The 27,799-nt window shown below is 48.7% G+C and overlaps 1 protein-coding gene across 3 annotated transcripts in view; it reads left to right on the forward strand.

The window, feature by feature from the left end:
• The window catches only part of LOC118402478 (rho guanine nucleotide exchange factor 18-like), a 57,746-nt gene extending 34,196 nt beyond the window's left edge, over nt 1-23,550 (forward strand). For 2 of the 3 annotated variants that reach the window (XM_052476148.1, XM_052476149.1), the window contains exons 16-22: nt 5,481-5,663; nt 9,620-9,772; nt 12,568-12,696; nt 12,806-13,315; nt 17,241-17,442; nt 21,315-21,413; nt 21,833-23,550. In XM_052476148.1, the coding sequence (XP_052332108.1) occupies nt 5,481-5,663; nt 9,620-9,772; nt 12,568-12,696; nt 12,806-13,315; nt 17,241-17,442; nt 21,315-21,413; nt 21,833-22,017 (1,461 nt within the window). In that variant the 3' untranslated portion in view covers nt 22,018-23,550. The remainder of the gene's footprint in view (nt 1-5,480; nt 5,664-9,619; nt 9,773-12,567; nt 12,697-12,805; nt 13,316-17,240; nt 17,443-21,314; nt 21,414-21,832) is intronic. The other variant, XM_052476150.1, reaches the window with a different exon arrangement.
• The last annotated feature ends 4,249 nt before the right edge of the window (nt 23,551-27,799 follow it).

Below are 27,799 nucleotides of genomic sequence, written 5' to 3' on the forward strand. Positions count from 1 at the left end.
GTGTGTCCCCTGCCTCTCCTAGTCTGAGTGTGTCCCCTGCCTCTCCCTAGTGTGTGCCCCCTGCCTCCCCTAGTCTGAAGTGTGTCCCCCTGCCTCTCCCTAGTCTGAAGTGTGTCCCCTGCCTCTCCCTAGTCTGAAGTGTGTCCCCTGCCTCTCCCTAGTCTGAAGTGTGTGCCCTCCCTAGTCCTCTGCCTCCCTAGTCTGAAGTGTGTCCCCCTGCCTCTCCCTAGTCTGAAGTGTGTCTCCCTAGTCTGTCCCCTGCCTCTCCCTAGTCTGAAGTGTGTCCCCTGCCTCTCCTAGTCTGAAGTGTGTCCCCTGCCTCTCCCTAGAAGTGTGTCCCCCTGCCTCTCCCTAGTCTGTCCCCTGTCCTCCCTAGTCTCCCTAGTGTGTCCCCCTGCCTCTCCCTAGTCTGAAGTGTGTCTCCCTGCCTCTCCCTAGTCTGAGTGTGTCCCCTGCCTCTCCCTAGTCTGAAGTGTGTCTCCCTGCCTCTCCCTAGTCTGAAGTGTGTCCCCTGCCTCTCCCTAGTCTGAAGTGTGTCCCCTGCCTCTCCCTAGTCTGAAGTGTGTCCCCTGCCTCTCCCTAGTCTGAAGTGTGTCCCCTGCCTCTCCCTAGTCTGAAAGTGTGCCTCTCCCTAGTCCCCTGCCTCTCCCTAGTCTGAAGTGTGTCTCCCTGCCTCTCCCTAGTCTGAAGTGTGTCCCCTGCCTCTCCCTAGTCTGAAGTGTGTCCCCTGCCTCTCCCTAGTCTGAAGTGTGTCCCCTGCCTCTCCCTAGTCTGAAGTGTGTCCCCTGCCTCTCCCTAGTCTGAAGTGTGTCCCCCTGCCTCTCCCTAGTCTGAAGTGTGTCCCCCTGCCTCTCCCTAGTCTGAAGTGTGTCCCCTGCCTCTCCCTAGTCTGAAGTGTGTCCCCTGCCTCTCCCTAGTCTGAAGTGTGTCCCTGCCTCTCCCTAGTCTGAAGTGTGTCCCTGCCTCTCCCTAGTCTGAAGTGTGTCCCCTGCCTCTCCCTAGTCTGAAGTGTGTCCCCTGCCTCTCCCTAGTCTGAAGTGAAGTCTGAGTGTGTCCCCCTGCCTCTCCCTAGTCTGAAGTGTGTCCCCTGCCTCTCCCTAGTCTGAAGTGTGTCCCCTGCCTCTCCCTAGTCTGAAGTGTGTCCCCTGCCTCTCCCTAGTCTGAAGTGTGTCCCTCTCTCCCTAGTCTGAAGTGTGTCTCCCCTGCCTCTCCCTAGTCTGAAGTGTGTCCCCTGCCTCTCCCTAGTCTGAAGTGTGTCCCCTGCCTCTCCCTAGTCTGAAGTGTGTCCCCTGCCTCTCCCTAGTCTGAAGTGTGTCCCCTGCCTCTCCCTGTCCCCTGTCTGAAGTGTGTCCCCTGCCTCTCCCTAGTCTGAAGTGTGTCCCCTGCCTCTCCCTAGTCTGAAGTGTGTCCCCTGCCTCTCCTAGTCTGAAGTGTGTCTCTCTCCCTGCCTCTCCCTAGTCTGAAGTGTGTCCCCTGCCTCTCCTAGTCTGAAGTGTGTCCCCTGCCTCTCCCTAGTCTGAAGTGTGTCCCCTGCCTCTCCCTAGTCTGAAGTGTGTCCCTGCCTCTCCCTAGTCTGAAGTGTGTCCCCCTGCCTCTCCCTAGTCTGAAGTGTGTCCCCCTGCCTCTCCCTAGTCTGAAGTGTGTCCCCCTGCCTCTCCCTAGTCTGAAGTGTCCCCCTGCCTCTCCCTAGTCTGAAGTGTGTCCCCTGCCTCTCCCTAGTCTGAAGTGTGTCCCCTGCCTCTCCCTAGTCTGAAGTGTGTCCCCTGCCTCTCCCTAGTCTGAAGTGTGTCCCCTGCCTCTCCCTAGTCTGAAGTGTGTCCCTGCCTCTCCCTAGTCTGAAGTGTGTCTCCCTGGAGTGTGTCCTCTCCCTAGTCTGAAGTGTGTCTCCCTGCCTCTCCCTAGTCTGAAGTGTGCCTCTCCCCTGCCTCTCCCTAGTCTGAAGTGTGTCCCCCTGCCTCTCCCTAGTCTGAAGTGTGTCTCCCTGCCTCTCCCTAGTCTGAAGTGTGTCCCCTGCCTCTCCCTAGTCTGAAGTGTGTCCCCTGCCTCTCCCTAGTCTGAAGTGTGTCTCCCTGCCTGCCTCCCTAGTCTGAAGTGTGTCCCCTGCCTCTCCCTAGTCTGAAGTGTGTCCCCTGCCTCTCCTAGTCTGAAGTGTGTCCCCTGCCTCTCCCTAGTCTGAAGTGTGTCCCCTGCCTCTCCCTAGTCTGAAGTGTCTCCCCTGCCTCTCCCTAGTCTGAAGTGTGTCCCCTGCCTCTCCCTAGTCTGAAGTGTCCCCTGCCTCTCCCTAGTCTGAAGTGTCCCCTGCCTCTCCCTAGTCTGAAGTGTGTCTCCCTGCCTCTCCCTAGTCTGAAGTGTCCCCTGCCTCTCCCTAGTCTGAAGTGTGTCCCCCTGCCTCTCCCTAGTCTGAAGTGTGTCCTAGTCTGAAGTGTCTCCCCTGCCTCTCCCTAGTCTGAAGTGTGTCCCCTGCCTCTCCCTAGTCTGAAGTGTGTCTCCCTGCCTCTCCCTAGTCTGAAGTGTGTCTCCCCTGCCTCTCCCTAGTCTGAAAGTGTGTCTCCTCTCCCTAGTCTGAAGTGTGTCCCCTGCCTCTCCCTAGTCTGAAGTGTGTCCCCTGCCTCTCCCTAGTCTGAAGTGTGTCCCCTGCCTCTCCCTAGTCTGAAGTGTGTCCCCTGCCTCTCCCTAGTCTGAAGTGTGTCCCCTGCCTCTCCCTAGTCTGAAGTGTGTCCCTGCCTCTCCCTAGTCTGAAGTGTGTCTCCCTGCCTCTCCCTAGTCTGAAGTGTGTCCCCCTGCCTCTCCCTAGTCTGAAGTGTCCCCTGCCTCTCCCTAGTCTGAGTGTGTCCCCTGCCTCTCCCTAGTCTGAAGTGTGTCCCCTGCCTCTCCCTAGTCTGTCTCCCTGTCCCTAGTCTGAGTGTGTCCCCCTGCCTCTCCCTAGTCTGAAGTGTGTCCCCTGCCTCTCCCTAGTCTGAAGTGTGTCCCCTGCCTCTCCCTAGTCTGAAGTGTGTCCCCTGCCTCTCCCTAGTCTGAAGTGTGTCCCCTGCCTCTCCCTAGTCTGGAAGTGTGTCCCCTGCCTCTCCCTAGTCTGAAGTGTGTCCCCTGCCTCTCCCTAGTCTGGAAGTGTCTCCCTGCCTCTCCCTAGTCTGAAGTGTCTCCCTGCCTCTCCCTAGTCTGAAGTGTGTCTCCCTGCCTCTCCTAGTCTGAAGTGTGTCCCCTGCCTCTCCCTAGTCTGAGTGTGTCCCCTGCCTCTCCCTAGTCTGTGTGTCCCCTGCCTCTCCCTAGTCTGAAGTGTCCCCTGCCTCTCCCTAGTCTGAAGTGTGTCTCCCCTGCCTCTCCCTAGTCTGAAGTGTGTCCCCTGCCTCTCCCTAGTCTGAAGTGTGTCCCCTGCCTCTCCCTAGTCTGAAGTGTGTCCCCTGCTGGAGTGTGTCCCCTCTCCCTAGTCTGAAGTGTGTCCCCTGCCTCTCCCTAGTCTGAAGTGTGTCCCCTGCCTCTCCCTAGTCTGAAGTGTGTCCCCTGCCTCTCCCTAGTCTGAAGTGTGTCCCCTGCCTCTCCCTAGTCTGAAGTGTCCCCTGCCTCTCCCTGTCCCCTGCCTCTCCCTAGTCTGAAGTGTGTCCCCTGCCTCTCCCTAGTCTGAAGTGTGTCCCCCTGCCTCTCCCTAGTCTGAAGTGTGTCCCCCTGCCTCTCCCTAGTCTGAAGTGTGTCCCCCTGCCTCTCCCTAGTCTGAAGTGTGTCCCCTGCCTCTCCCTAGTCTGAAGTGTGTCCCCTGCCTCTCCCTAGTCTGAAGTGTGTCCCCTGCCTCTCCCTAGTCTGAAGTGTGTCCCCCTGCCTCTCCCTAGTCTGAAGTGTGTCTCCCTGCCTCTCCCTATGTCCCCTGCCTCTCCCTAGTCTGAAGTGTGTCTCCCTGCCTCTCCCTAGTCTGAAGTGTGTCCCCCTGCCTCTCCCTAGTCTGAAGTGTGTCCCCTGCCTCTCCCTAGTCTGAAGTGTGTCCCCTGCCTCTCCCTAGTCTGAAGTGTGTCCCCCTGCCTCTCCCTAGTCTGAAGTGTGTCCCCTGCCTCTCCCTAGTCTGAAGTGTGTCCCCCTGCCTCTCCCTAGTCTGAAGTGTGTCCCCCTGCCTCTCCCTAGTCTGAAGTGTGTCCCCTGCCTCTCCTAGTCTGAAGTGTGTCCCCTGCCTCTCCCTAGTCTGAAGTGTGTCCCCTGCCTCTCCCTAGTCTGAAGTGTGTCCCCTGCCTCTCCCTAGTCTGAAGTGTGTCCCCTGCCTCTCCCTAGTCTGAAGTGTGTCCCCCCTGCCTCTCCCTAGTCTGAAGTGTGTCCCTAGTCTGAAGTGTGTCCCTGCCTCTCCTAGTCTGAAGTGTGTCCCCTGCCTCTCCCTAGTCTGAAGTGTCTCCCTGCCTCTCCCTAGTCTGAAGTGTGTCCCCTGCCTCTCCCTAGTCTGAAGTGTGTCCCCTGCCTCTCCCTAGTCTGAAGTGTGTCCCCCTGCCTCTCCCTAGTCTGAAGTGTGTCCCCTGCCTCTCCCTAGTCTGAAGTGTGTCCCCTGCCTCTCCCTAGTCTGAAGTGTGTCCCCTGCCTCTCCCTAGTCTGAAGTGTGTCTCCCTGCCTCTCCCTATGTCCCCTGCCTCTCCCTAGTCTGAAGTGTCTCCCTGCCTCTCCCTAGTCTGAAGTGTCTCCCCTGCCTCTCCCTAGTCTGAAGTGTGTCCCCCTGCCTCTCCCTAGTCTGAAGTGTGTCCCCCTGCCTCTCCCTAGTCTGAAGTGTGTCTCCCTGCCTCTCCCTAGTCTGAAGTGTGTCTCCCTGCCTCTCCCTAGTCTGAAGTGTGTCCCCCTGCCTCTCCCTAGTCTGAAGTGTGTCCCCTGCCTCCCTAGTCTGAAGTGTGTCCCCTGCCTCTCCCTAGTCTGAAGTGTGTCCCCTGCCTCTCCCTAGTCTGAAGTGTGTCCCCTGCCTCTCCCTAGTCTGAAGTGTGTCCCCTGCCTCTCCCTAGTCTGAAGTGTGTCTCCCTGCCTCTCCCCTGCCTCTCCCTAGTCTGAAGTGTGTCCCCCTGCCTCTCCCTAGTCTGAAGTATGTCCCCCCCTAGTCTGAAATATATGTCCCCTGCCTCTCCCTAGTCTGAAGTGTGTCCCCTGCCTCTCCCTAGTCTGAAGTGTGTCTCCCTGCCTCTCCCTGTCCCCCTGCCTCTCCCTAGTCTGAAGTGTGTCCCCCTGCCTCTCCCTAGTCTGAAGTGTGTCTCCCTGCCTCTCCCTAGTCTGAAGTGTGTCCCCCTGCCTCTCCCTAGTCTGAAGTGTGTACCCTGTCCATCACTGGTGTTAAAGGCCAGATGCACCCATTTTGAATGTTACTTCATATTTGTGCTTCCCCTCGATTCCCAGGGTCATTTCATGTTTTCACGTGTATCTGGGCTATTCACGTTCAAGCAGGAAGGAAATACATCTAGTATGATGAGTTTTGCATCATATGCCCTCTGCCTCCTGGTGTTAAGTATGTCCACTGTCCCTCTCCGTAGGCCATCGTCTCCCAGCAGGACAGCCACATTGAGCTCCAGCGTGCCTCTGATTTGGTGCGTGAGCGTCCGGGTCGCAACCGAGGCAACATGCTCCTGGAGCAGGAGAAACAACGTAACCTGGAGAAACAGAGAGAAGAGGTGGCCAACTTCAACAAGCTGCAGACACAGCACCGTCAAAACCAGGTACAATACAGTTTATTGTGGTAGGGAAATTCAAATTCAACTCTGGACCTCGAAGTCAGATCCACTGTTTTTTTTCCATGGTTCCCCTTTAATCAGGGACTGATTTAGCCCTAGGACACCAGGTGGGTGATTCCCCTTTAATCAGGGACTGATTTAGCCCTAGGACACCAGGGGGGTGATTCCCCTCTAATCAGGGACTGATTTAGACCTAGGACACCAGGTGGGTGATTCCCCTCTAATCAGGGACTGATTTAGCCCTAGGACACCAGGTGGGTGATTCCCCTCTAATCAGGGACTGATTTAGACCTAGGACACCAGGTGGGTGATTCCCCTCTAATCAGGGACTGATTTAGCCCTAGGACACCAGGTGGGTGATTCCCCTTTAATCAGGGACTGATTTAGCCCTAGGACACCAGGGGGGTGATTCCCCTCTAATCAGGGACTGATTTAGACCTAGGACACCAGGTGGGTGATTCCCCTCTAATCAGGGACTGATTTAGCCCTAGGACACCAGGTGGGTGATTCCCCTTTAATCAGGGACTGATTTAGCACCTAGGACACCAGGTGGGTGCAATTCATTATCTGGTAGAACAGAAATCCAGCAGGCTCCGGACCTCATAAGTTAAGAGTTGAATACCCCTGTTGTAGTGGATCTATCTCATCTCTCTCTCTCTCTCTCTCTCATCTCTCCATCTCATCTCTTTCTCTCTCCATCTCAATCTTTCTCTCTCCATCTCATCTCTTTCTCTCTCCATCTCATCTCTTTCTCTCTCCATCTCATCTCTTTCTCTCTCTATCTCATCTCTCTCATCTCTCCATCTCATCTCTCTCCCATCTCATTTCCATCTCTCCATCATCTCTTTCTCTCCCTCTTTCTCTCTCCATCTCATCTCTTCTCTCTCATCCATCTCTCCATCTCATCTTTCTCTCCATCTTTCTCTCTCCTCTTTCTCTCTCCATCTCATCTCTTTCTCTCCATCTCATCTGAAGTGTGTCTGCCTCTCTCTCTCTTTGCCTCTCCATCTCTCCATCTCATCTTCTCTCTCCATCTCATCTCTTTCTCTCTCCATCTCATCTCTCTCCATCTCATCTCTCCATCTCATCTCTTTCTCTCTCCATCTCTCCCCTTCTCCATCTCATCTCTTTCTCTCTCCATCTCATCTCTCTCTCTCCATCTCATCTCTCCATCTCATCTCTTTCTCTCTCCCTTTCTCTCTCTCCCTAGTTCCCCTCTCTCCATCTCATCTCTTTCTCTCCATCTCATCTCTTTCTCTCTCCATCTCATCTCCTCTCTCTCCATCTCATCTCTTCTCTCTCCATCTCATCTCTTCCCTCTCTCCATCTCTCTCTTCTCTCTCCATCTCATCTCTTTCTCTCTCCATCTCATCTCTTTCTCTCTCCATCTCATCTCTTTCTCTCTCCATCTCATCTCTTTCTCTCTCATCTCATCTCTTTCTCTCTCCATCTCATCTCTTTCTCTCTCCATCTCATCTCTTTCTCTCTCCATCTCATCTCTTTCTCTCTCCATCTCATCTCTCTCTCTCCATCTCATCTCTTTCTCTCTCCATCTCATCTCTTTCTCTCTCCATCTCATCTCTCTCCATCTCATCTCTTTCTCATCTCTCTCCATCTCATCTCATCTCTCTCCATCTCATCTCTCCATCTCATCTCTCCCTCCATCTCCATCTCATCTCTCTCTCCATCTCCATCTCATCTCTCTTCTCATCATCTCTCTCCATCTCATCTCTCTCCATCTCCATCTCCATCTCATCTCTCTCTCCATCATCTCTCCATCTCTCTCCATCTCTCCATCTCATCTCTCTCCATCTCTCCATCTCTCTCCATCTCTCTCCATCTCATCTCTTCTCCATCTCTCTCCATCTCTCTCCATCTCATCTCTCTCCATCTCATCTCTCTCTCCATCTCATCTCTCTCTCCATCTCAACTCCATCTCATCTCTGATTTCATCTCTATCTCCATCTCTCCATCTCATCTCTCTCCATCTCCATCTCATCTCATCTCTAATCTCATCTCATCTCATCCATCTCATCTCTCTCCATCTCATCTCTCTCCATCTCATCTCTCTCCATCTCATCTCTCTCCATCTCTCATCATCTCTCCATCTCATCATCTCTCTCCATCTCATCTCCATCTCTCCATCTCATTTCCATCTCATCTCTTCTCTCTTCTCTCCATCTCTCCATCTCATCTCTCTCCATCTCTCCATCTCATCTCTCTCCATCTCTCCATCTCATCTCTCCATCTCTCCATCTCATCTCATCTCTCCATCTCATCTCTCTCCATCTCTCCATCTCATCTCTCCATCTCATCTCCATCTCTCTCATCTCTCCATCTCATCTGTCTCCATCTCATCTCATCTCCATCTCTCCATCTATCTCTCTCCATCTCTCCTCTCATCTCTCCATCTCATCTCTCCATCTCTCCATCTCATCTCTCATCTCTCCATCTCATCTCTCTCATCTCTCCATCTCATCTCCATATCTCCATCTCTCCATCTCATCTCCATCTCCATCTCATCTCTCTCCATCTCCATCTCTCCCTCTCTCTCCATCTCTCCCCCTCTCTCCATCTCTCTCTCCATCTCATCTCTCTCCATCTCATCTCTTCTCCATCTCATCTCTCTCCATCCATCTCTCTCTCCATCTCATCTCTCTCCATCTCTCATCTCTCCATCTCTCCATCTCATCTCTCCATCTCTCCATCTCTCCATCTCTCTCCATCTCTCTCCATCTCTCTCCATCTCATCTCTCTCCATCTCATCTCATCTCCATCTCATCTCTCTCTCCATCTCATCTCTCTCCATCTCATCTCTCTCTCCATCTCATCTCTCTCTCCATCTCATCTCTCTCTCCATCTCATCTCTCTCCATCTCTCATCTCTCTCTCCATCTCATCTCATCTCCATCTCATCTCTCTCCATCTCTCTCTCCATCTCATCTCTCTCATCTCATCTCTCTCTCCATCTCATCTCTCTCCATCTCATCTCTCTCTCCATCTCAACTCCATCTCATCTCTCTCCATCTCTCCATCTCATCTCTCTCCATCTCTCCATCTCATCTCTCATCCATCTCTCCATCTCTCATCTCTCTCTCTCCATCTCATCTCTCTCCATCTCATCTCTCTCCATCTCTCCATCTCATCTCTCTCCATCTCTCCATCTCATCTCTCTCCATCTCCATCTCATCTCTCTCCATCTCCATCTCTCTCCATCTCATCTCTCTCCATCTCTCCATCTCTCCATCTCCATCTCTCTCCTCCATCTCTCCATCTCTCCATCTCATCTCTCTCCATCTCATCCATCTCATCTCCATCTCATCTCTCTCCATCTCATCTCTCTCCATCTCATCTCATCTCTCTCCATCTCATCATTCATCTCTCCATCTCTCCATCTCATCTCTTTCATCTCTCCATCTCTCTCTCTCCATCATCTCCATCTCATCTCTCTCATCTCTCATCTCTCCATCTCATCTCCATCTCTCCATCATCATCTCTCCATCTCCATCTCCATCTCTCTCATCTCATCTCTCTCCATATCTCATCTCTCCATCTCATCTCCATCTCCATCTCCATCTCTCCATCTCATCTCCATATCTCCATCTCTCCATCTCATCTCCATCTCTCCATCATCTCTCTCATCTCTCCATCTCTCCATCTCATCTCCATCTCTCCATCTCTCCATCTCATCTCCATATCTCCATCTCTCCATCTCTCCATCTCATCTCCATCTCTCATCTCTCTCCATATCTCCATCTCTCCATCTCATCTCTCTCTCTCCATCTCATCTCTCTCCATCTCATCTCTCTCTCTCCATCTCATCTCCATATCTCCATATCTCCATCTCCATCTCTCTCTCTCTCCATCTCATCTTCCATCCATCTCTCTCCATCTCTCCATCTCTCTCTCTCTCCATCATCTTTCATCCATCTCTATCCCCAGGCTCGCTGGGAGAAGGAGCGGGAGCGTCACCGGCTGCAGGCGGAGGTCCTAGAGGCGGAGCTAAGACAGAGAGAGGAGGAGTGTAGGAGACTGGAGAAAAAACTAGAGATGGAGAGAGAGGAGCTGGAGAGACAGAGAGAGACATACCAACAGGTTGCTGCTTCCTTACAATATAATAATATACAGGAGAAAATCTGACCTCTCTGAAATGAAAATGGATGGCCCTCCCTTCAGTGAAAATATATTTTTACCCTCCCTGAACGCTTGAACAAGTGATCCTCCCCTATACCCCAAATAATAATTAAAACATCAAATGGATAGCAGAGAACATGCCAATCATTTACCCTCATTCCTAGGACAAACCATAGTCTTAGATATTCAATTTTAGAAACTGTTCTTCGTTTTGTAAGCATTACATTGCAAAGTACCCAGAAGGTTGTCAATTCACAGACTACCGCGGACAAGAGACTGACTTGCCTCCATTGTAATAAAAGCACTAAATTCATCTATTTTTTTAACCTTTATTTAACTAGGCAAGTCAGTTAAGCACAAATTCTTATTTTCAATGACTGCCTAGGAACAGTGGGTTAACTGCCTGTTCAGGGGCAGAACGACAGATTTGTACCTTGTCAGCTCGGGGATTTGAACTTGCAACCTTCCGGTTACTAGCCCAATGCTCTAACCACTAGGCTACCCTGCCGCCCCTACACTCTAACCACTAGGCTACCCTGCCACCCCTACACTCTAACCACTAGGCTACCCTGCCGCCCCTACACTCTAACCACTAGGCTACCCTGCCGCCCCTACACTCTAACCACTAGGCTACCCTGCCGCCCCTACACTCTAACCACTAGGCTACCCTGCCGCCCCTACACTCTAACCACTAGGCTACCCTGCCGCCCCTACACTCTAACCACTAGGCTACCCTGCCGCCCCTACACTCTAACCACTAGACTGCTGTGATGCAGCCTGGATGGAACCAGGGTGTTAGACCACTGTGATACAGCCTGGATGGAACCAGGGTGTTAGACCACTGTGATACAGCCTGAATGGAACCAGGGTGTTAGACCACTGTGATACAGTCTGAATGGAACCAGGGTGTTAGACCACTGTGATACAGTCTGGATGGAACCAGGGTGTTAGACCACTGTGATACAGTCTGAATGGAACCAGGGTGTTAGACCACTGTGATACAGTCTGAATGGAACCAGGGTGTTAGACCACTGTGATACAGCCTGGATGGAACCAGGGTGTTAGACCACTGTGATACAGCCTGGATGGAACCAGGGTGTTAGACCACTGTGATACAGTCTGAATGGAACCAGGGTGTTAGACTGCTGTGATACAGCCTGGATGGAACCAGGATGTTGGACCACTGTGATACAGTCTGAATGGAGCCAGGGTGTTAGACTGCTGTGATACAGTCTGAATGGAACCAGGGTGTTAGACTGCTGTGATACAGCCTGGATGGAACCAGGGTGTTAGTTAGACTGCTGTGATACAGCCTGGATGGAACCAGGGTGTTAGACCACTGTGATACAGCCTGAATGGAACCAGGGTGTTAGACCACTGTGATACAGCCTGAATGGAACCAGGGTGTTGGACAACTGTGATACAGTCTGGATGGAACCAGGGTGTTGGACCACTGTGATACAGCCTGAATGGAACCAGGGTGTTGGACCACTGTGATACAGCCTGAATGGAACCAGGGTGTTGGACAACTGTGATACAGCCTGGATGGAACCAGGGTGTTGGACCACTGTGATACAGCCTGAATGGAACCAGGGTGTTGGACCACTGTGATACAGCCTGGATGGAACCAGGGTGTTGGACCACTGTGATACAGCCTGAATGGAACCAGGGTGTTGGACAACTGTGATACAGTCTGGATGGAACCAGGGTGTTAGACCACTGTGATACAGCCTGAATGGAACCAGGGTGTTAGACCACTGTGATGCAGCCTGGATGGAACCAGGGTGTTAGACCACTGTGATACAGTCTGGATGGAACCACGGTGTTAGACTGCTGTGATACAGTCTGGATGGAACCAGGGTGTTAGACCACTGTGATACAGTCTGAATGGAACCAGGGTGTTAGACCACTGTGATACAGCCTGGATGGAACCAGGGTGTTAGACCACTGTGATACAGTCTGAATGGAACCAGGGTGTTAGACTGCTGTGATACAGTCTGAATGGAACCAGGGTGTTAGACCACTGTGATACAGCCTGGATGGAACCAGGATGTTGGACAACTGTGATACAGTCTGAATGTAACCAGGATGTTGGACAACTGTGCCGCTCTGTAAAATTGTGGACTAAAGCGTTGTTACATAATCAGGTCTCTAAAAAAATACCTCTTACGCTAACAAAGGGGTAGGCCTATGCTTTCAGCCATTTCCTCTAACAACAGCCACAATACCCTCACATACTGTACCCTCACATAACCCCTCAATACCAGATCTGGTTTGAACACACCAAGCTCTTCATTTAAGACTGAGATATTTATACGGAGTGCACGGTGACTGACAACATGTATGGATAGTAGCCTAGAAGACCAGAGGGAAGAGTGACCCCTATCTGCCCTCCAACCCCACTTCCAGCAGCATCTGGTCTCCCATCCAGGGACCGACCAGGACCAACCCTGCTTAGCTTCAGAGGAAAGCCAGTAGTCAGATGTAGTGTGGTATGTTGCTGACAGCGGAAGGTAGCCTAGCAGTCAGAGCAGTGGACCAGTAACCAAAAGGTTGCTGGTTCGAATACTCGAGTCGACATGGTGAAAAATCTGCCAGTGCCCTTGAGCAAGGCACTTATCCCTAATTTGCTTCAGGGTCACCGTGCTACTATGTCTGACCCTGTAAAACAACACATTTCACTGCACCTATCCAGTGTATGTGACAAAATGTGTTTATTTAAAGTAATTTCCCTTTGTCATGTAATGTACCAACAGGATCTAGAGAGGCTGAGGGAGTCGATGAGGACGGTGGAAAAACAGAAGGAGCACCTCAATACACAGATGAAGTTGAAGCAGAACAAGACCGTCACCAACCCTGGGAGTTTTAACTTCAGAGCTCAGCAGGTGGGGATGTGGTGTGGTCGTTAAGAACTGAGGACCAATAGTGTGAGGAGCTGTTGTTGATGTATTTGTAGATGTTTACATCATCCGGACATTCTATTCTTCTCCTCAGGCTCCCGTCTCCCAGTCCTTCCGAGGGGATCCTCCCCTCTCCCAGTCCTTCCGAGGGGATCCTCCCCTCTCCCAGTCCTTCCGAGTGGATCCTCCCCTCTCCCAGTCCTTCCGAGTGGATCCTTCCCTCTCCCAGTCCTTCCGAGTGGATCCTTCCCTCTCCCAGTCCTTCCGAGGGGATCCTCCCCTCCTCTCCCAGTCCTTCCGAGGGGATCCTCCCCTCCTCTCCCAGTCCTTCCGAGGGGATCCTCCCCTCCTCTCCCAGTCCTTCCGAGGGGATCCTTCCCTCTCCCAGTCCTTCCGAGGGGATCTTCCCCTCTCCCAGTCCTTCCGAGGGGATCCTTCCCTCTCCCAGTCCTTCCGAGGGGATCCTCCCCTCCTCTCCCAGTCCTTCCGAGGGGACCTGACAGCTGATTGGATGAAAGGAAGAGAGGTGATCCAGATCCCCAAGGTCCTTGTCCCCCCCAGCCTCTCTGTAGCCACCAACATTTTCCTGGAGCAGCCCCCGGAGGTGAGCCACATAGGATGTAATAGGACAGTGTGTTCAGAAAAACCACATAGGATGTAATAGGACAGTGCGTTCAGAAAAGCCACATAGGATGTAATAGGACAGTGCGTTCAGAAAAGCCACATAGGATGTAATAGGACAGTGCATTCAGAAAGTATTCAGACCCCCTGACTTCCTCATTCTAAAATGGATGACATCGTTTTTTCCCTCGTCAATCTACACACATTACCTCACAATGACAAGGTAAAAATAGGTTTTTAGAAAAAATTCAACTGAAATATCACATTTAAATACACAATATGACATTTACATACACAATATGACATTTACATACACAATATCACATTTACATACACATTATCACATTTACATACACAATATCACATTTACATACACATTATCACATTTACATACACAATATCACATTTAAATACACAATATCACATTTAAATACACAATATCACATGTACATACACAATATCACATTTACATACACATTATCACATTTACATACACAATATCACATTTACATACACATTATCACATTTACATACACATTATCACATTTACATACACATTATCACATTTACATACACAATATCACATTTACATACACAATATCACATTTACATACACAATATCACATTTACATACACAATATCACATTTACATACACATTATCACATTTACATACACATTATCACATTTACATACACCATATCACATTTACATACACAATATCACATTTACATACACCATATCACATTTAAATACACCATATCACATTTAAATACACAATATCACATTTACATACACAATATCACATGTACATACACCATATCACATTTACATACACCATATCACATTTACATACACCATATCACATTTACATACACAATATCACATTTACATACACAATATCACATTTACCGTGATGGCGATTTCATGGAGTACAGGGTGTTGAGACCCTGTACTCAGTACTTTATTGGTCCACCTGTATTTGCCAGGGAGTTTCTCCCATTCTTCTCTGCAGATCCTCTCAAGCTCTGTCAGGTTGGATGGGGAGTGTCGCTACACAGCTAGTTTCAGGTCTCTCCAGAGATGTTTAATCGGGTTCAAGTCTGGGCTCTGGCTGGGCCACTCAAGGACATGCAGAGACTTGCCCACTCCTGTGTTGTCTTGGCTGTGTACATAGGGTCGTTGTCCTGTTAAAACTTGTTATGGCTGCAATCCCGCTAACGGGATCGATGTGACAACTACCAGTGAAAATAGAGGGAGCCAAATTCAAACCACAGAAATCTCATAATTACAATTCCTAAAGCACACGTGTCTTATATAATTTTAAAGTTAATCTTCTTATTAATCCCACCAAAGTGTCCGATTTCAAATAGGCTTTTCAGCGAAAGCACTACAAACGATTATGTTAGGTCTCCACCAAACCACAATAAGCACAGCCATTTTCCAGGGAAATATAGCATTCACAAAAAGCAAAAATGGAGATAAAATGAATCACTAACCTGGAATTATCTTCATCAGATGACACTCATAGGACTTCATGTTACACAATACATGCATGTTTTGTTTGATAAAGTTCATATTTATATAAAAAAATCTGAGTTTACATTGGCGTATTAGGTTCACTAGTTACAAAATCATCAAGTGATTTTGCATAGCCACATCGTTTCAACAGAAATACTCATCATAAATGTAGATGATAATACAAGTTATATACATGGAATTATAGATATACCTCTCCTTAATGCAACCGCTGTGTCAGATTTCAAAAAAAGTTTACGGAAAAAGCACACCATGCAATAATCTGAGACGGAGCTCAGAACAGTAGCCAAATTAGCAGCCATGTTGGAGTCAACAGAAACCAGAAAATACATGATAAATGTTTCCTTACCTTTAATGAACTTCATCAGAATGCAGTCCTAGGAATCCCAGGTCCACAATAAATGCTTGATTTGTTTGAACATTTGTCCGTTATTTATGTCCAATTAGCTACTTTGGTTAGCGCGTTTGGTAAACATATCCAAAGTCACAAAGCGTGTTCACTATAACGTGATGAAATGTCCAAAAGTTCCGTAACAGTCAGTAGAAACATGTCAACCGATGTACTGAATCAATCTTTAGAATGTTGTTTACATAGATCTTGAATAACATTCCAACCAGAGAATTAGAATGACTTCAGATGACCAGTGGAACGCAGGTCCTTCCCCTGTGAACGCGCATGGTGAAAGCATGGTCAACTTGTGGCAGTGGTGACTATTTCCTGTCTCATTCAACCCCCTTTCACATTAGTGTCATCAGACAAAGTTCTATTGACTGTTGACATCTAGTGGAAGGCATAGGAAGTGAAAACTCATCCATATCTCGCTGTAATTTCAATGAGAGCTTGGTTGAAAATCTGCCACCCCCAGAAAAAATACAAACAGGAAGTGGAATTTCTCAGGTTTTTGCCTGCAATATGAGTTCTGTTATACTCTCAGACATAATTCAAACAGTTTTAGAAACTTCAGAGTGTTTTCTATCCAATACTAGTAATAATATGCATATGTTAGCAACTGAGACAGAGGAGCTGGCCGTTTACAATGGGCACCTTTTCATCCAAGCTACTCAATACTTCCACTGTAGCCATAAAAAAGTTAAAAGGTGAACCTTTGCCCAGTCTGAGGTCCTGAGAGCTCTGGAGCAGGTTTTCATCAAGGATCTCTGTTCAGCTTTCCCTTGATCCTGACTAGTCTCCCAGTACCTGTTGCTGAAAAACATCCCCACAGCATGATGCTGCCACCACCATGCTTCACCGTAGGGTTGGTGCCAGGTTTCCTCCTAAAGTTCAATCTTGGTTTCATCAGACCAGAGAATCTTGTTTCCCATTTTATGGTGGGCTGTGGGCTGTCATGTGCCTCTTACTCAGGAGTAGCTTCCGTCTGGCCGCTCTACCATAAAGGCCTGATTGGTGGAGTGCTGCACATATGGTTGTCCTTCTGGAAGGTTCTCCCATCTCCGCAGAGGAATTCTGGAGCTCTGTCAGAGTGACCATCGGGACCAGGGCTTTTCTCCCCCGATTGCTTAGTTTGGCCCAGCGGCCAGCTCTAGGAAGAGTCTTGGCGGTTCCAAACTTCTTCCATTTAACGATGGAAGCAACTGTGTTCTTGGGGACCTTCAACAATTCCTTCGACCTCATGGCTTGGTTTTTACTCTGACATGCACCGTCAACTGTGGGACCTTATATAGATAGGTGTGTGCCTTTCTAAATCATGTCCAATCAATTGAATTTACCACGTATGGATCCAATCAAGTTGTAGAATCATCTCAAGGATGATCAATGGAACAGGATGCATCTGAGCTCAATTTTCGAGTATCATAGTAAAGGTAGCAAAGGTACTTATGTAAATAAGGTATTTCAGTTTTTTATTTGTTATAAATTTGCACAAATTTCTAAAAACCTGTTTTTGCTTTGTCATTATGGGGTATTGTGTGTAGATTGACGAGGGAAAAAAATGATTGAATCCATTTTAGAATAAGGCTGTAAGGTAACAAAATGTGGAAAAGGTTGAGGGGGTCTGAATACTTTCCAAATGCACTGTACCCACCGACCATGGTTTTCTAGAAATCCCAGTTAGAGGATTCCTGGAATCAGGAAATAGTACTTTGTCAAGTTACCAGTATTTTTCAACCCTAACCAACTACGTGAATGTGTGCTCACTTCCCAGTGTTTTTCTATTGTAACGTGGTGTTCAATAGTGTATTGATGTTGTGTATTTTGCATGCTGAATTTCCATGGAAATGGACAGTAATGTTCCCATTCGGTGCACTTGGTACAACACTCTTGCCAGTTAGATCTCCATAGCTGTGTGTTGTAACTCATTTTCCAGTAGTTCATTCACAGTTATATTCATAACTTTACATTATCGTATCTTAGGTGCCCCTTCGCAGGGAGAGCATCAGCCCCGGGCCCCCTAAACCGGAGTTCCCCATCCACCTGATCAGCACAACCAACCAGGTGGTTCACAAACCAGGGGCCGTGCAACAGCAGATACCCACCAAGCTGGCTGTCCTTGGTAACAAGGGCAAGGAGAAGAGCAGTAAGAAGAGGTCCCACCACAAGCGCAATCACAGTGCAGGTAAGAACTCGGCTCAGTAGAACACAGCTCAGTAGAACACGTCTCAGTAGAACACGGCTCAGGTCAGACCACGGTGCAAGTCGGAACACGGCGCAGGTCGGAGCACGGCGCAGGTCGGAGCACGGCGCAGGTCGGAGCACGGCGCAGGTCGGAGCACGGCGCAGGTCAGAGCACGGCGCAGGTCAGAACGGAACACGGCGCAGGTCAGAACGGAACACGGCGCAGGTCAGAACGGAACACGGCGCAGGTCAGAACGGAACACGGCGCAGGTCAGAGCACGGCACAGGTCAGAACGGAACAGAACACTGCTCAGGTCAGAACGGAACAGAACACTGCTCAGGTCAGAACGGAACAGAACACTGCTCAGGTCAGAACGGAACAGAACACTGCTCAGGTCAGAACGGAACAGAACACTGCTCAGGTCAGAACGGAACAGAACACTGCTCAGGTCAGAACGGAACAGAACACTGCTCAGGTCAGAACGGAACAGAACACTGCTCAGGTCAGAACGGAACAGAACACTGCTCAGGTCAGAACGGAACAGAACACTGCTCAGGTCAGAACGGAACAGAACACTGCTCAGGTCAGAACGGAACAGAACACTGCTCAGGTCAGAACGGAACAGAACACTGCTCAGGTCAGAACGGAACAGAACACTGCTCAGGTCAGAACGGAACAGAACACTGCTCAGGTCAGAACGGAACAGAACACTGCTCAGGTCAGAACGGAACAGAACACTGCTCAGGTCAGAACGGAACAGAACACTGCTCAGGTCAGAACGGAACAGAACACTGCTCAGGTCAGAACGGAACAGAACACGGCGCAGGTCAGAACAGAACAGAACAGAACACGGCGCAGGTCAGAACGGAACAGAACAGAACACGGCGCAGGTCAGAACGGAACAGAACAGAACACGGCGCAGGTCAGAACAGAACAGAACAGAACACGGCTCAGGTCAGAACAGAACAGAACAGAACACGGCGCAGGTCAGAACAGAACAGAACACGGCTCAGTAGAACACGGCGCAGGTCAGAACAGCACTGAACACGGCTCAGTAGAACACGGCGCAGGTCAGAACACGGCGCAGGTCAGAACAGAACAGCACTGAACACGGCTCAGTAGAACACGGCGCAGGTCAGAACACGGCGCAGGTCAGAACAGAACAGCACTGAACACGGCTCAGTAGAACACGGCGCAGGTCAGAACAGAACAGAACACGGCGCAGGTCAGAACAGAACAGAACACGGCTCAGGTCAGAACAGAACAGAACACGGCTCAGGTCAGAACAGAACAGAACACGGCTCAGGTCAGAACAGAACACGGCTCAGGTCAGAACAGAACAGAACACGGCGCAGGTCAGGTCAGAACACGGCGCAGGTCAGGTCAGAACACGGCGCAGGTCAGAACAGAACACGGCACAGGTCAGAACAGAACACAGCGCAGGTCAGAACAGAACACAGCGCAGGTCAGAACAGAACAGAACACGGCGCAGGTCAGAACAGAACAGAACACGGCTCAGGTCAGAACAGAACAGAACACGGCACAGGTCAGAACAGGGCGCAGGTCAGGTCAGAACACGGCGCAGGTCAGGTCAGAACACGGCACAGGTCAGGTCAGAACACGGCGCAGGTCAGAACAGAACAGAACACGGCGCAGGTCAGAACAGAACAGAACACGGCGCAGGTCAGAACAGAACAGAACACGGCTCAGGACAGAACAGAACACGGCTCAGGTCAGAACAGAACAGAACACGGCTCAGGTCAGAACAGAACAGAACACGGCTCAGGTCAGAACAGAACAGAACACGGCTCAGGTCAGAACAGAACAGAACACGGCTCAGGTCAGAACAGAACACGGCTCAGGTCAGAACAGAACAGAACACAGGTCAGGTCAGAACACGGCGCAGGTCAGAACAGAACAGAACACGGCGCAGGTCAGAACGGAACAGAACACTGCTCAGGTCAGAACGGAACAGAACACTGCTCAGGTCAGAACGGAACAGAACACTGCTCAGGTCAGAACGGAACAGAACACTGCTCAGGTCAGAACGGAACAGAACACTGCTCAGGTCAGAACGGAACAGAACACTGCTCAGGTCAGAACGGAACAGAACACTGCTCAGGTCAGAACGGAACAGAACACTGCTCAGGTCAGAACGGAACAGAACACTGCTCAGGTCAGAACGGAACAGAACACTGCTCAGGTCAGAACGGAACAGAACACTGCTCAGGTCAGAACGGAACAGAACACTGCTCAGGTCAGAACGGAACAGAACACTGCTCAGGTCAGAACGGAACAGAACACTGCTCAGGTCAGAACGGAACAGAACACTGCGCAGGTCAGAACACGGCGCAGGTCAGAACAGAACAGAACACGGCGCAGGTCAGAACAGAACAGAACACGGCGCAGGTCAGAACACGGCGCAGGTTAGAACAGAACAGAACACAGCTCAGGTCAGAACAGAACAGAACACGGCGCAGGTCAGAACAGAACAGAACAGAACACGGCGCAGGTCAGAACAGAACAGAACACGGCGCAGGTCAGAACGGAACAGAACAGAACACGGCGCAGGTCAGAACGGAACAGAACAGAACACGGCGCAGGTCAGAACAGAACAGAACACGGCTCAGTAGAACACGGCTCAGTAGAACACGGCTCAGTAGAACACGGCGCAGGTCAGAACACGGCGCAGGTCAGAACAGAACAGAACACGGCTCAGGTCAGAACAGAACAGAACACGGCTCAGGTCAGAACAGAACACTGCGCAGATCAGAACACGGCGCAGGTCAGGTCAGAACACGGCGCAGGTCAGAACAGAACACGGCACAGGTCAGAACAGAACAGAACACGGCGCAGGTCAGAACAGAACACAGCGCAGGTCAGAACAGAACAGAACATGGCGCAGGTCAGAACAGAACAGAACACGGCGCAGGTCAGAACAGAACAGAACACGGCTCAGGTCAGAACAGAACAGAACACGACACAGGTCAGAACAGGGCGCAGGTCAGGTCAGAACAGGGCGCAGGTCAGGTCAGAACACGGCGCAGGTCAGGTCAGAACACGGCGCAGGTCAGAACAGAACAGAACACGGCGCAGGTCAGAACACGGCGCAGGTCAGAACAGAACAGAACACGGCGCAGGTCAGAACAGAACACGGCTCAGGTCAGAACAGAACACGGCTCAGGTCAGAACAGAACACGGCTCAGGTCAGAACAGAACACGGCTCAGGTCAGAACAGAACACGGCACAGGTCAGAACAGAACACGGCGCAGGTCAGAACAGAACAGAACACGGCGCAGGTCAGAACAGAACAGAACACGGCTCAGGTCAGAACAGAACAGAACACGGCACAGGTCAGAACAGAACAGAACACGGCACAGGTCAGAACAGAACACGGCGCAGGTCAGAACAGAACAGAACACGGCGCAGGTCAGAACAGAACACGGCTCAGGTCAGAACAGAACATGGAGCATGTCAGAACAGAACATGGCTCAGTAGAACACGGCGAAGGTCAGAACTGTACACGGCACTCCTATAATCTCAAACGTTCCGTTTATTAGTCATGTACTGATTCACTTGTTTTGAAGTCCTACTCTTTCCTCTTGACCTCAGCTGTGCTAGGGGAAATCATAACATTTACCCCATATTGATATTTTCTATGATCTGTTAAAGCAGTGGGCGTATATCTCCACCACAGGAGGCTTGTGGTAATGGCGGGAGTGGAATCACTGGAATGGTATCAAACACATGGTTTCTATGCATTTGATGCCATTCCATTTGCTCTGTTCCAGACATTATTATGAGCTGTCCTCCCCTCAGCATCCTCCACTGATCTCCATAGTTCTGATGCGGTGTTGTCTTTCCTCCTGCAGCGTCCATAGAAATGTCTCAGTTGGTGCCGATCAGAGTGACAGGAAATCAGAGTCTGAGAGGGAAGAAGACTGTGAGCCCACAGAGAAACTACCAATCAGGTAAGAGCCCTCACTGATACTACCAATCAGGTAAAACCCCTCACTGATGCTACCAATTAGGTAAGAGCCCTCACAGAAACTACATCAGGTAAAACCCGTTACTGATTCTACCAATCAGGTAAGAGCCCTCACTGATACTAACAATCAGGTAAAACCCGTTACTGATTCTACTAATCAGGTAAGAGCCCTCACTCATACTACCAATCAGGTAAAACCCGTCACTGATTCTACTAATCAGGTAAGAGCCCTCACTGATGCTACCAATCAGGTAAGAGCCCTCACTGATACTACCAATCATCTAAGACGAGAACCTTGGGAGTTCCAGATACATATTGTCGATTTTTACTGTTTTAACATCTCAGGAACTAAATTAACACACACAATAATTAAGTTAACCGTACGCTGTTATGCCTCTTCAGATGATTTCTTCAGTCCTCCAGAGCCCCTGTCCAGCGTTAAGCCCTCCCAGACCCTGTCGTCCAGCAGCAGCATGAGGACCAATAACCAGAGCCACGTCCCTCCACCCAAACCTCCACCTCCCCCTCCACCCTTCCCCAAAGACATAGCAAGCAAACCAACCAAGGAACACGTTATCTACCTGTAAGGACACAGGGCGACACCAGAACCCTATAAGCCAGAGCTCTGAAACTGGCGGCCCATGTGCTAAAACCGGCACCACGAGTTATTTATATTTGGCCCGCCAAAGCTCTGTCCACAGTAAAGATTATAGATTTATTTTTTTACTGATTGGGCTTTCTAACTGCTGGTACTGTTCCTGTTGCATTTCCACATTTCCAAAACTCATTTCTATTGTTTGGATGAGTGCTTGTCTCTAAACTCTCTCTGCACTCAAGTCTTTATGTTTTTAAGCCTTTTAAAGATGATTTAAATTCATGTTAGGAAGTTGGTTATTACTTTGAATTGTTTACAGGTCTGAGGTGCCAAGCACGTTACCTCAGAGCGCATTAGAAACTCTTTTAAATCTGAATTGACCTGTTCCTCTTTTTGTAATTTCTTCATTTCATAGAATGTATGGAAGTAAATGTTCATTTAGCTGTGAGGTGTAAAACTGACCAGTTTACCAGATGCAGATTAAGTTTAGTCCAGGACTAAAAAAAGGTTCTCAATTGAGATTCTCCCAGTTTTTATTTTTATTTTTTTAGTCCAAGACGAGGCTTAATCTGTGTCTGGGAAATGGGCCCTTATGTTATGGGAATTATGGTGTATTTTAACACTGAATAATAATGACTACTGTACTAAATTATGCCAATTCTACTGTGGTTTATGCCATTTTGTGATTTTTGTTATGAAGTTTACAGGAGAGGGTTTCATGACATTTTGTCAGCATTTCGTCAGACAGCTTCTCCACACCCATATCAACATGGATTGTTGTCAGTCAAGTTTTAGTTTAGTTTTACGACAGGAAAGTTTGTGTGTGAGAGTGAAATGTTAGAACTATCGTATGTGTGTACTTTGAACAAGAGGCAAAGCGTTTTGCCAGATGGTTTTCTTCATTGTGTAACTGTCAAAAGGTTATGTTCTGGGAACCAAGGAACTTTTTAAACAATGTTCTATCGGGAAGATGTTCTGTTCTGTTCATGGTTACACAGTTTCCAGTGAACACAGTCTGGGAATAGAATTAGAACACGTATGACAAAACAATTGTTTTTACTGCTCTAATTACGTCGGTATTATCTTCAAAATGGAATCTCCCTATAACACATGTTCTATTGTTTCTACTATGCTGTTGTTACTTATAACCCGGGTGGTTCCAGCCCTGAATGCTGTTTGGCTGATATAGCCGTGGTATATCACACTGTGTGCCACGGGTATGACGAAACATTTGTTTTTACTGCTCTAATTAAGTTACTAACCAGTTTATAATAGCAATAAGGCACCTCTGGGGTTTGTGGTATATTGCCAATATATGCGTTGTTCGTAAGAACAGCCCTTAGCCGTGGTATATTGGCCATATACCACACCTCCTCTGGCCTTATTGCTTAAATATATATATATATATATATATATATGGTCTGGACATTCTGCTGTGATGTTGATGTCCTGGTGAACTGTTGCGGTTCCCATCCACAGCCGATGGAAGGAATAAAAAATAATTATGATGCCTGTAATCAGCCTCGCCTGTTTGTTTCTAGAAGGAGGGCTCAGTCAAGTCAGGCCGGGATTCAATCTAATAGTTTCCTATAAAATCTGCATTGGCGTAATCTGATTGAATCCCCGGCCTCAACGTCACCTCCGAATGACTCACTTCCTCCCATCCCATGTCCAGTCTGAAATAGCAGTGAACCAGAGCAAGGACAAAGCAGTTCTGTCGTCCCCCACCAGAATAGAACAGTGGCCTGTAATAGTTAGTCGTGTATGTTTTGCCTCCAGTTCAGCACCTCAATGGGTGAATCTCAATTGTATTTCCTTGATTCCTTTCATCCTCTCGCTTCAAAACACTTGGATGAGGTCAGAGGTCAAAACCCCTCTGACCGGCAACCTCAGAATTACAGTCACCATTCTTCTTCTGTTGCTAATATAAAACATTCAGTTGGTGGTATATGACCTGGCAGTAGCTTGAGTTCTGAATGGAGAGTCTGTCTGACTGGGAGAGTCACTCCAGGAGCCGGTGGAGACTGCCCTGTCACTACCTGGTTGCCTGTTCCTGGTTGCCTGGTCCTGGTTGCCTGTTCCTGGTTGCCTGTTCCTGGTTGCCTGGTCCTGGTTCTGGTTGCCTGGTCCTGGTTGCCTGGTCCTGGTTGCCTGGTCCTGGTTGCCTGGTCCTGCCCGTTAGCGCTGATGAAGTCTCCTCTGGCTCCCGGAGTGACTCTCCCAGTCAGACAGACTCTCCATTCAGAACTGATGATTCACACAGCACTGCAGCGCCTCCCTTGGCTCTCATCTCATCAGCAAGGCAGGCACACATTGTGGAGAGAAGGCTAGAGAGTCTGACTGCTGTGAGAGTGTCATTTGAGACCGGGCCAGAATGAAAAGAGTCATTCATATTCAGTTGCAGTACAACTCTTTCTACTGCCAGGTCATATACCACCAACTGAACGTTTTATATTAGCAACAGAAGAAGAATGGTGACTATATTTCTGAGGTTGGCAATGATGAAGCCATGTTGAGGATGAAATGCATTGTTTATTTATTTTGGCATATTCCTCCTCGGATGTTTAAAAACCACCTGGTGACATCATCAAATAACCCTGGTGAATATCTCATCTCATTGGCTGCAAAATAGTGTGCAGATGAATCTGACAAGGCACTCTCCCTGACCAACCAGCTTCTTCTGTCAAGACTCTTGACTTCTTATCTCTAACCCCTATCCTTTGACCTCTAGCAGACTGTTAAAATAGTGGTGTTCCTCTGCTAATATGTTGGTGACACATGCCAGATCATAGGTATAGGTATTTTACGCATCAGCTAACCGCATGTTATAGCAATCTGGTGCCCGACGGCACAGTCGATGACGTGGCACGCAACCATTGGTTGATGCAGGGGAACACCACCTATATTTCCAGTACTGACCAGGTCCTTCCTGTGGTTATGGACTCGTGGCTGTGATGAAATGAACGGGAACAACAATAAAACTCAAATCTACTTTGTTTAGCTACGGAATATACAGTGGGGTCAGGAATTATTGGCACCCTTGATAAAGATTAGCAAATAAGACCGTATAAAATAAATAATGCAAATACTGAGCTATGTTGTATGCTCAAACTATCTTGAACAAAAATATAAACGCAACATGCAACAATTTCAAAGATTTTACTGAGTTACAGATCATATAAGGATATCAGTCAAATTAAATTAATACATTTGTCCCTAATCTATGGATTTCACCTGACTGGGTGGGGGCACACCCAATGGGGGGCCAGGCCCAGCCAATCAGAATGGCCCGCAAAAGGGCTTTATTACAGACAGAAATACTCCTCGGTTTCATCAGCTGTCCAGGTTGCTGGTCTTAGACGATCTCGCAGGTGAAGAAGCCGGATGTGGAGGTCCTGGTCTGGCGTGGTTACACGTGGTCTGTGGTTGTGTGGCCGGTTGGACGTACTGCAAAATTCTCTACAAATGACGGAGGCGGCTTATGGTAGAGAAATTAACATTCTCTGGCAATAGCTCTGGCGGACAGTCCTGCAGTCAGCATGCTCCCTCAACTTTATCTGTGGCATCGCGTTGTGTGTCAGAACTGCACATTTTTCATGATTACTGATCAATTTCTTCATACATTTATAATTAGTAGGTTTTAACAAATATTTTTTTATTTTGTACGTATATATTGTATATCGTGGTGTGGTTTTCATATAAGCCTACATCTGCACACTTTTTTATTTCATTCGTTTTTTTGTATTTATCTGTATTTATTTTGACTGGCCTTTTATTGTCCCCAGCACAAGGTGCACCCCTGTAATGATCATGCTGTTTAATCAACATATTGATATGCCACACCTGTCGGGTGGATGGATTATCTTGGCAAAGGAAAAATGCTCACTAACAGGGATGTAAACAAATTTTGTGCACTTTTTTTGAGAAATAAGCATTTTGTGTGTATTTTATTTCAACTAATGAAACACGGGACCAACACTTTAAATATTGCGTTTTTATATATTTTTTTGTTTAGTATAGGTGCCGGTACTGTTTATATTTAGGTGCTGGAACTCAATACTTTTAACCTAATTTTCTATCAGAGGTTAAGGAACTGTTTATATTGAGGTGCAGGAACTGAAACAGTAGAAACATCTGAGGTGCCGGTATTCAGAGAACTCCTGCCCAAGTCAAGCACGGGTTGAGTCCCAAATGGACCCTGGTTCAAAAGTAGTGCACTATAAAGGAAACAGGGTGCCATTTGGGATGCACAACCAACAAATATTTAGCAAATGTATTAAGTTAAAAAAAATGTTTTTTTTTAAAAAAGTTACTGGAGACTTGAGACAATTGATTATGAGCTCAGCAAAAAAAAGAAACGTCTCTTTTTCAGGACCCTGTCTTTCAAAGATAATTCGTAAAATCCTCATTGTAAAGGGTTTAAACACTGTTTCCCCATGCTTGTTCAATGAACCGTAAAAATGACGGAACATGCACGTGTGGACCGGTTAAGACACTAACAGGTTACAGACGGTAGGCAATTAAGGTCACAGTTATGAAAACTTAGGACACTAAAGAGGCCTTTCTACTGACTCTGAAAAACATCAAAAGAAAGATGCCCAGGGCCCCTGCTCATCTGCGTGAACATACCTTAGGCATGCTGCAAGGAGGCATGAGGACTGCAGATGTGGCCAGGGCAATAAATTGCAATGTCCGTACTGTGAGACGCCTAAGACAGCGCTACAGGGAGACAGGACGGACAACTGATCGTCCTCGCAGTGGCAGACCACGTGTAACAACACCTGTACAGGGTCGGTACATCCGAACATCACACCTGCGGGACAAGTACAGGATGGCAACAACAACTGCCCTAGTTACACCAGGAACGCACAATCCCTCCATCAGTGCTCAGACTGTCCGCAATAGGCTGAGAGGCTGGACTGAGGGCTTGTAAGCCTGTTGTAAGGCAGGTCCTCACCAGACATCACCGGGAACAACGTTGCCTATGGGCACAAACCCACCGTCGCTGGACCAGACAGGACTGGCAAAAAGTGCTCTTCACTGACGAGTCGCGGTTTTGTCTCACCAGGCGTGATGGTCAGATTTGCGTTTATCGACGAAGAAATGAGTGTTACACCGAGGCCTGTACTCTGGAGCGAGATCGCTTTGGAGGTGGAGGGTCCATTGTGGTCTGTGGCGGTGTGTCACAACATCATCGGACTGAGCTTGTTGTCATTGCAGGCAATCTCAACGCTGTGCGTTACAGGGAAGACATTCTCCTCCCTCATATGGTACCCTCCCTGCAGGTTCATCCTGACATGTCCCTCCAGCATGACAATACCACCAGCCATACTGCTCGTTCTATGCGTGATTTCCTGCAAGACAGGAATGTCAGTGTTCTGCCATGGCCAGCGAAGATCTCATTCCCATTGAGCACGTTTGGGAACTGTTGGATCGGAGGGTGAGTGCTAGGGCCATGCCCCCCAGAAATGTCCGGGAACTTGCAGGTGCCTTGGTGGAAAAGTGGGGTAACATTTCACAGCAAGAACTGGCAAATCTGGTGCAGTTCATGAGGAGATGCACCGCAGTACTTAATTCTGTTGGTGGCCACACCAGATACAGACTGTTACTTTTGATTTTGATCCCCCCCCACTTTGTTCAGGGACACATTATTCCATTTCTGTTAGTCACATGTCTGTGGAAGTTGTTCAGTTTGTCTCAGTTGTTGAATCTTGTTATGTTCATACAGATATTTACACTGAAAATAAACACAGTTGACAGTGAGAGGACTTTTT

This window comes from Oncorhynchus keta, chromosome 23, assembly GCF_023373465.1.
Source record: "Oncorhynchus keta strain PuntledgeMale-10-30-2019 chromosome 23, Oket_V2, whole genome shotgun sequence".
Taxonomy (NCBI): Eukaryota; Metazoa; Chordata; class Actinopteri; order Salmoniformes; family Salmonidae; genus Oncorhynchus; species Oncorhynchus keta.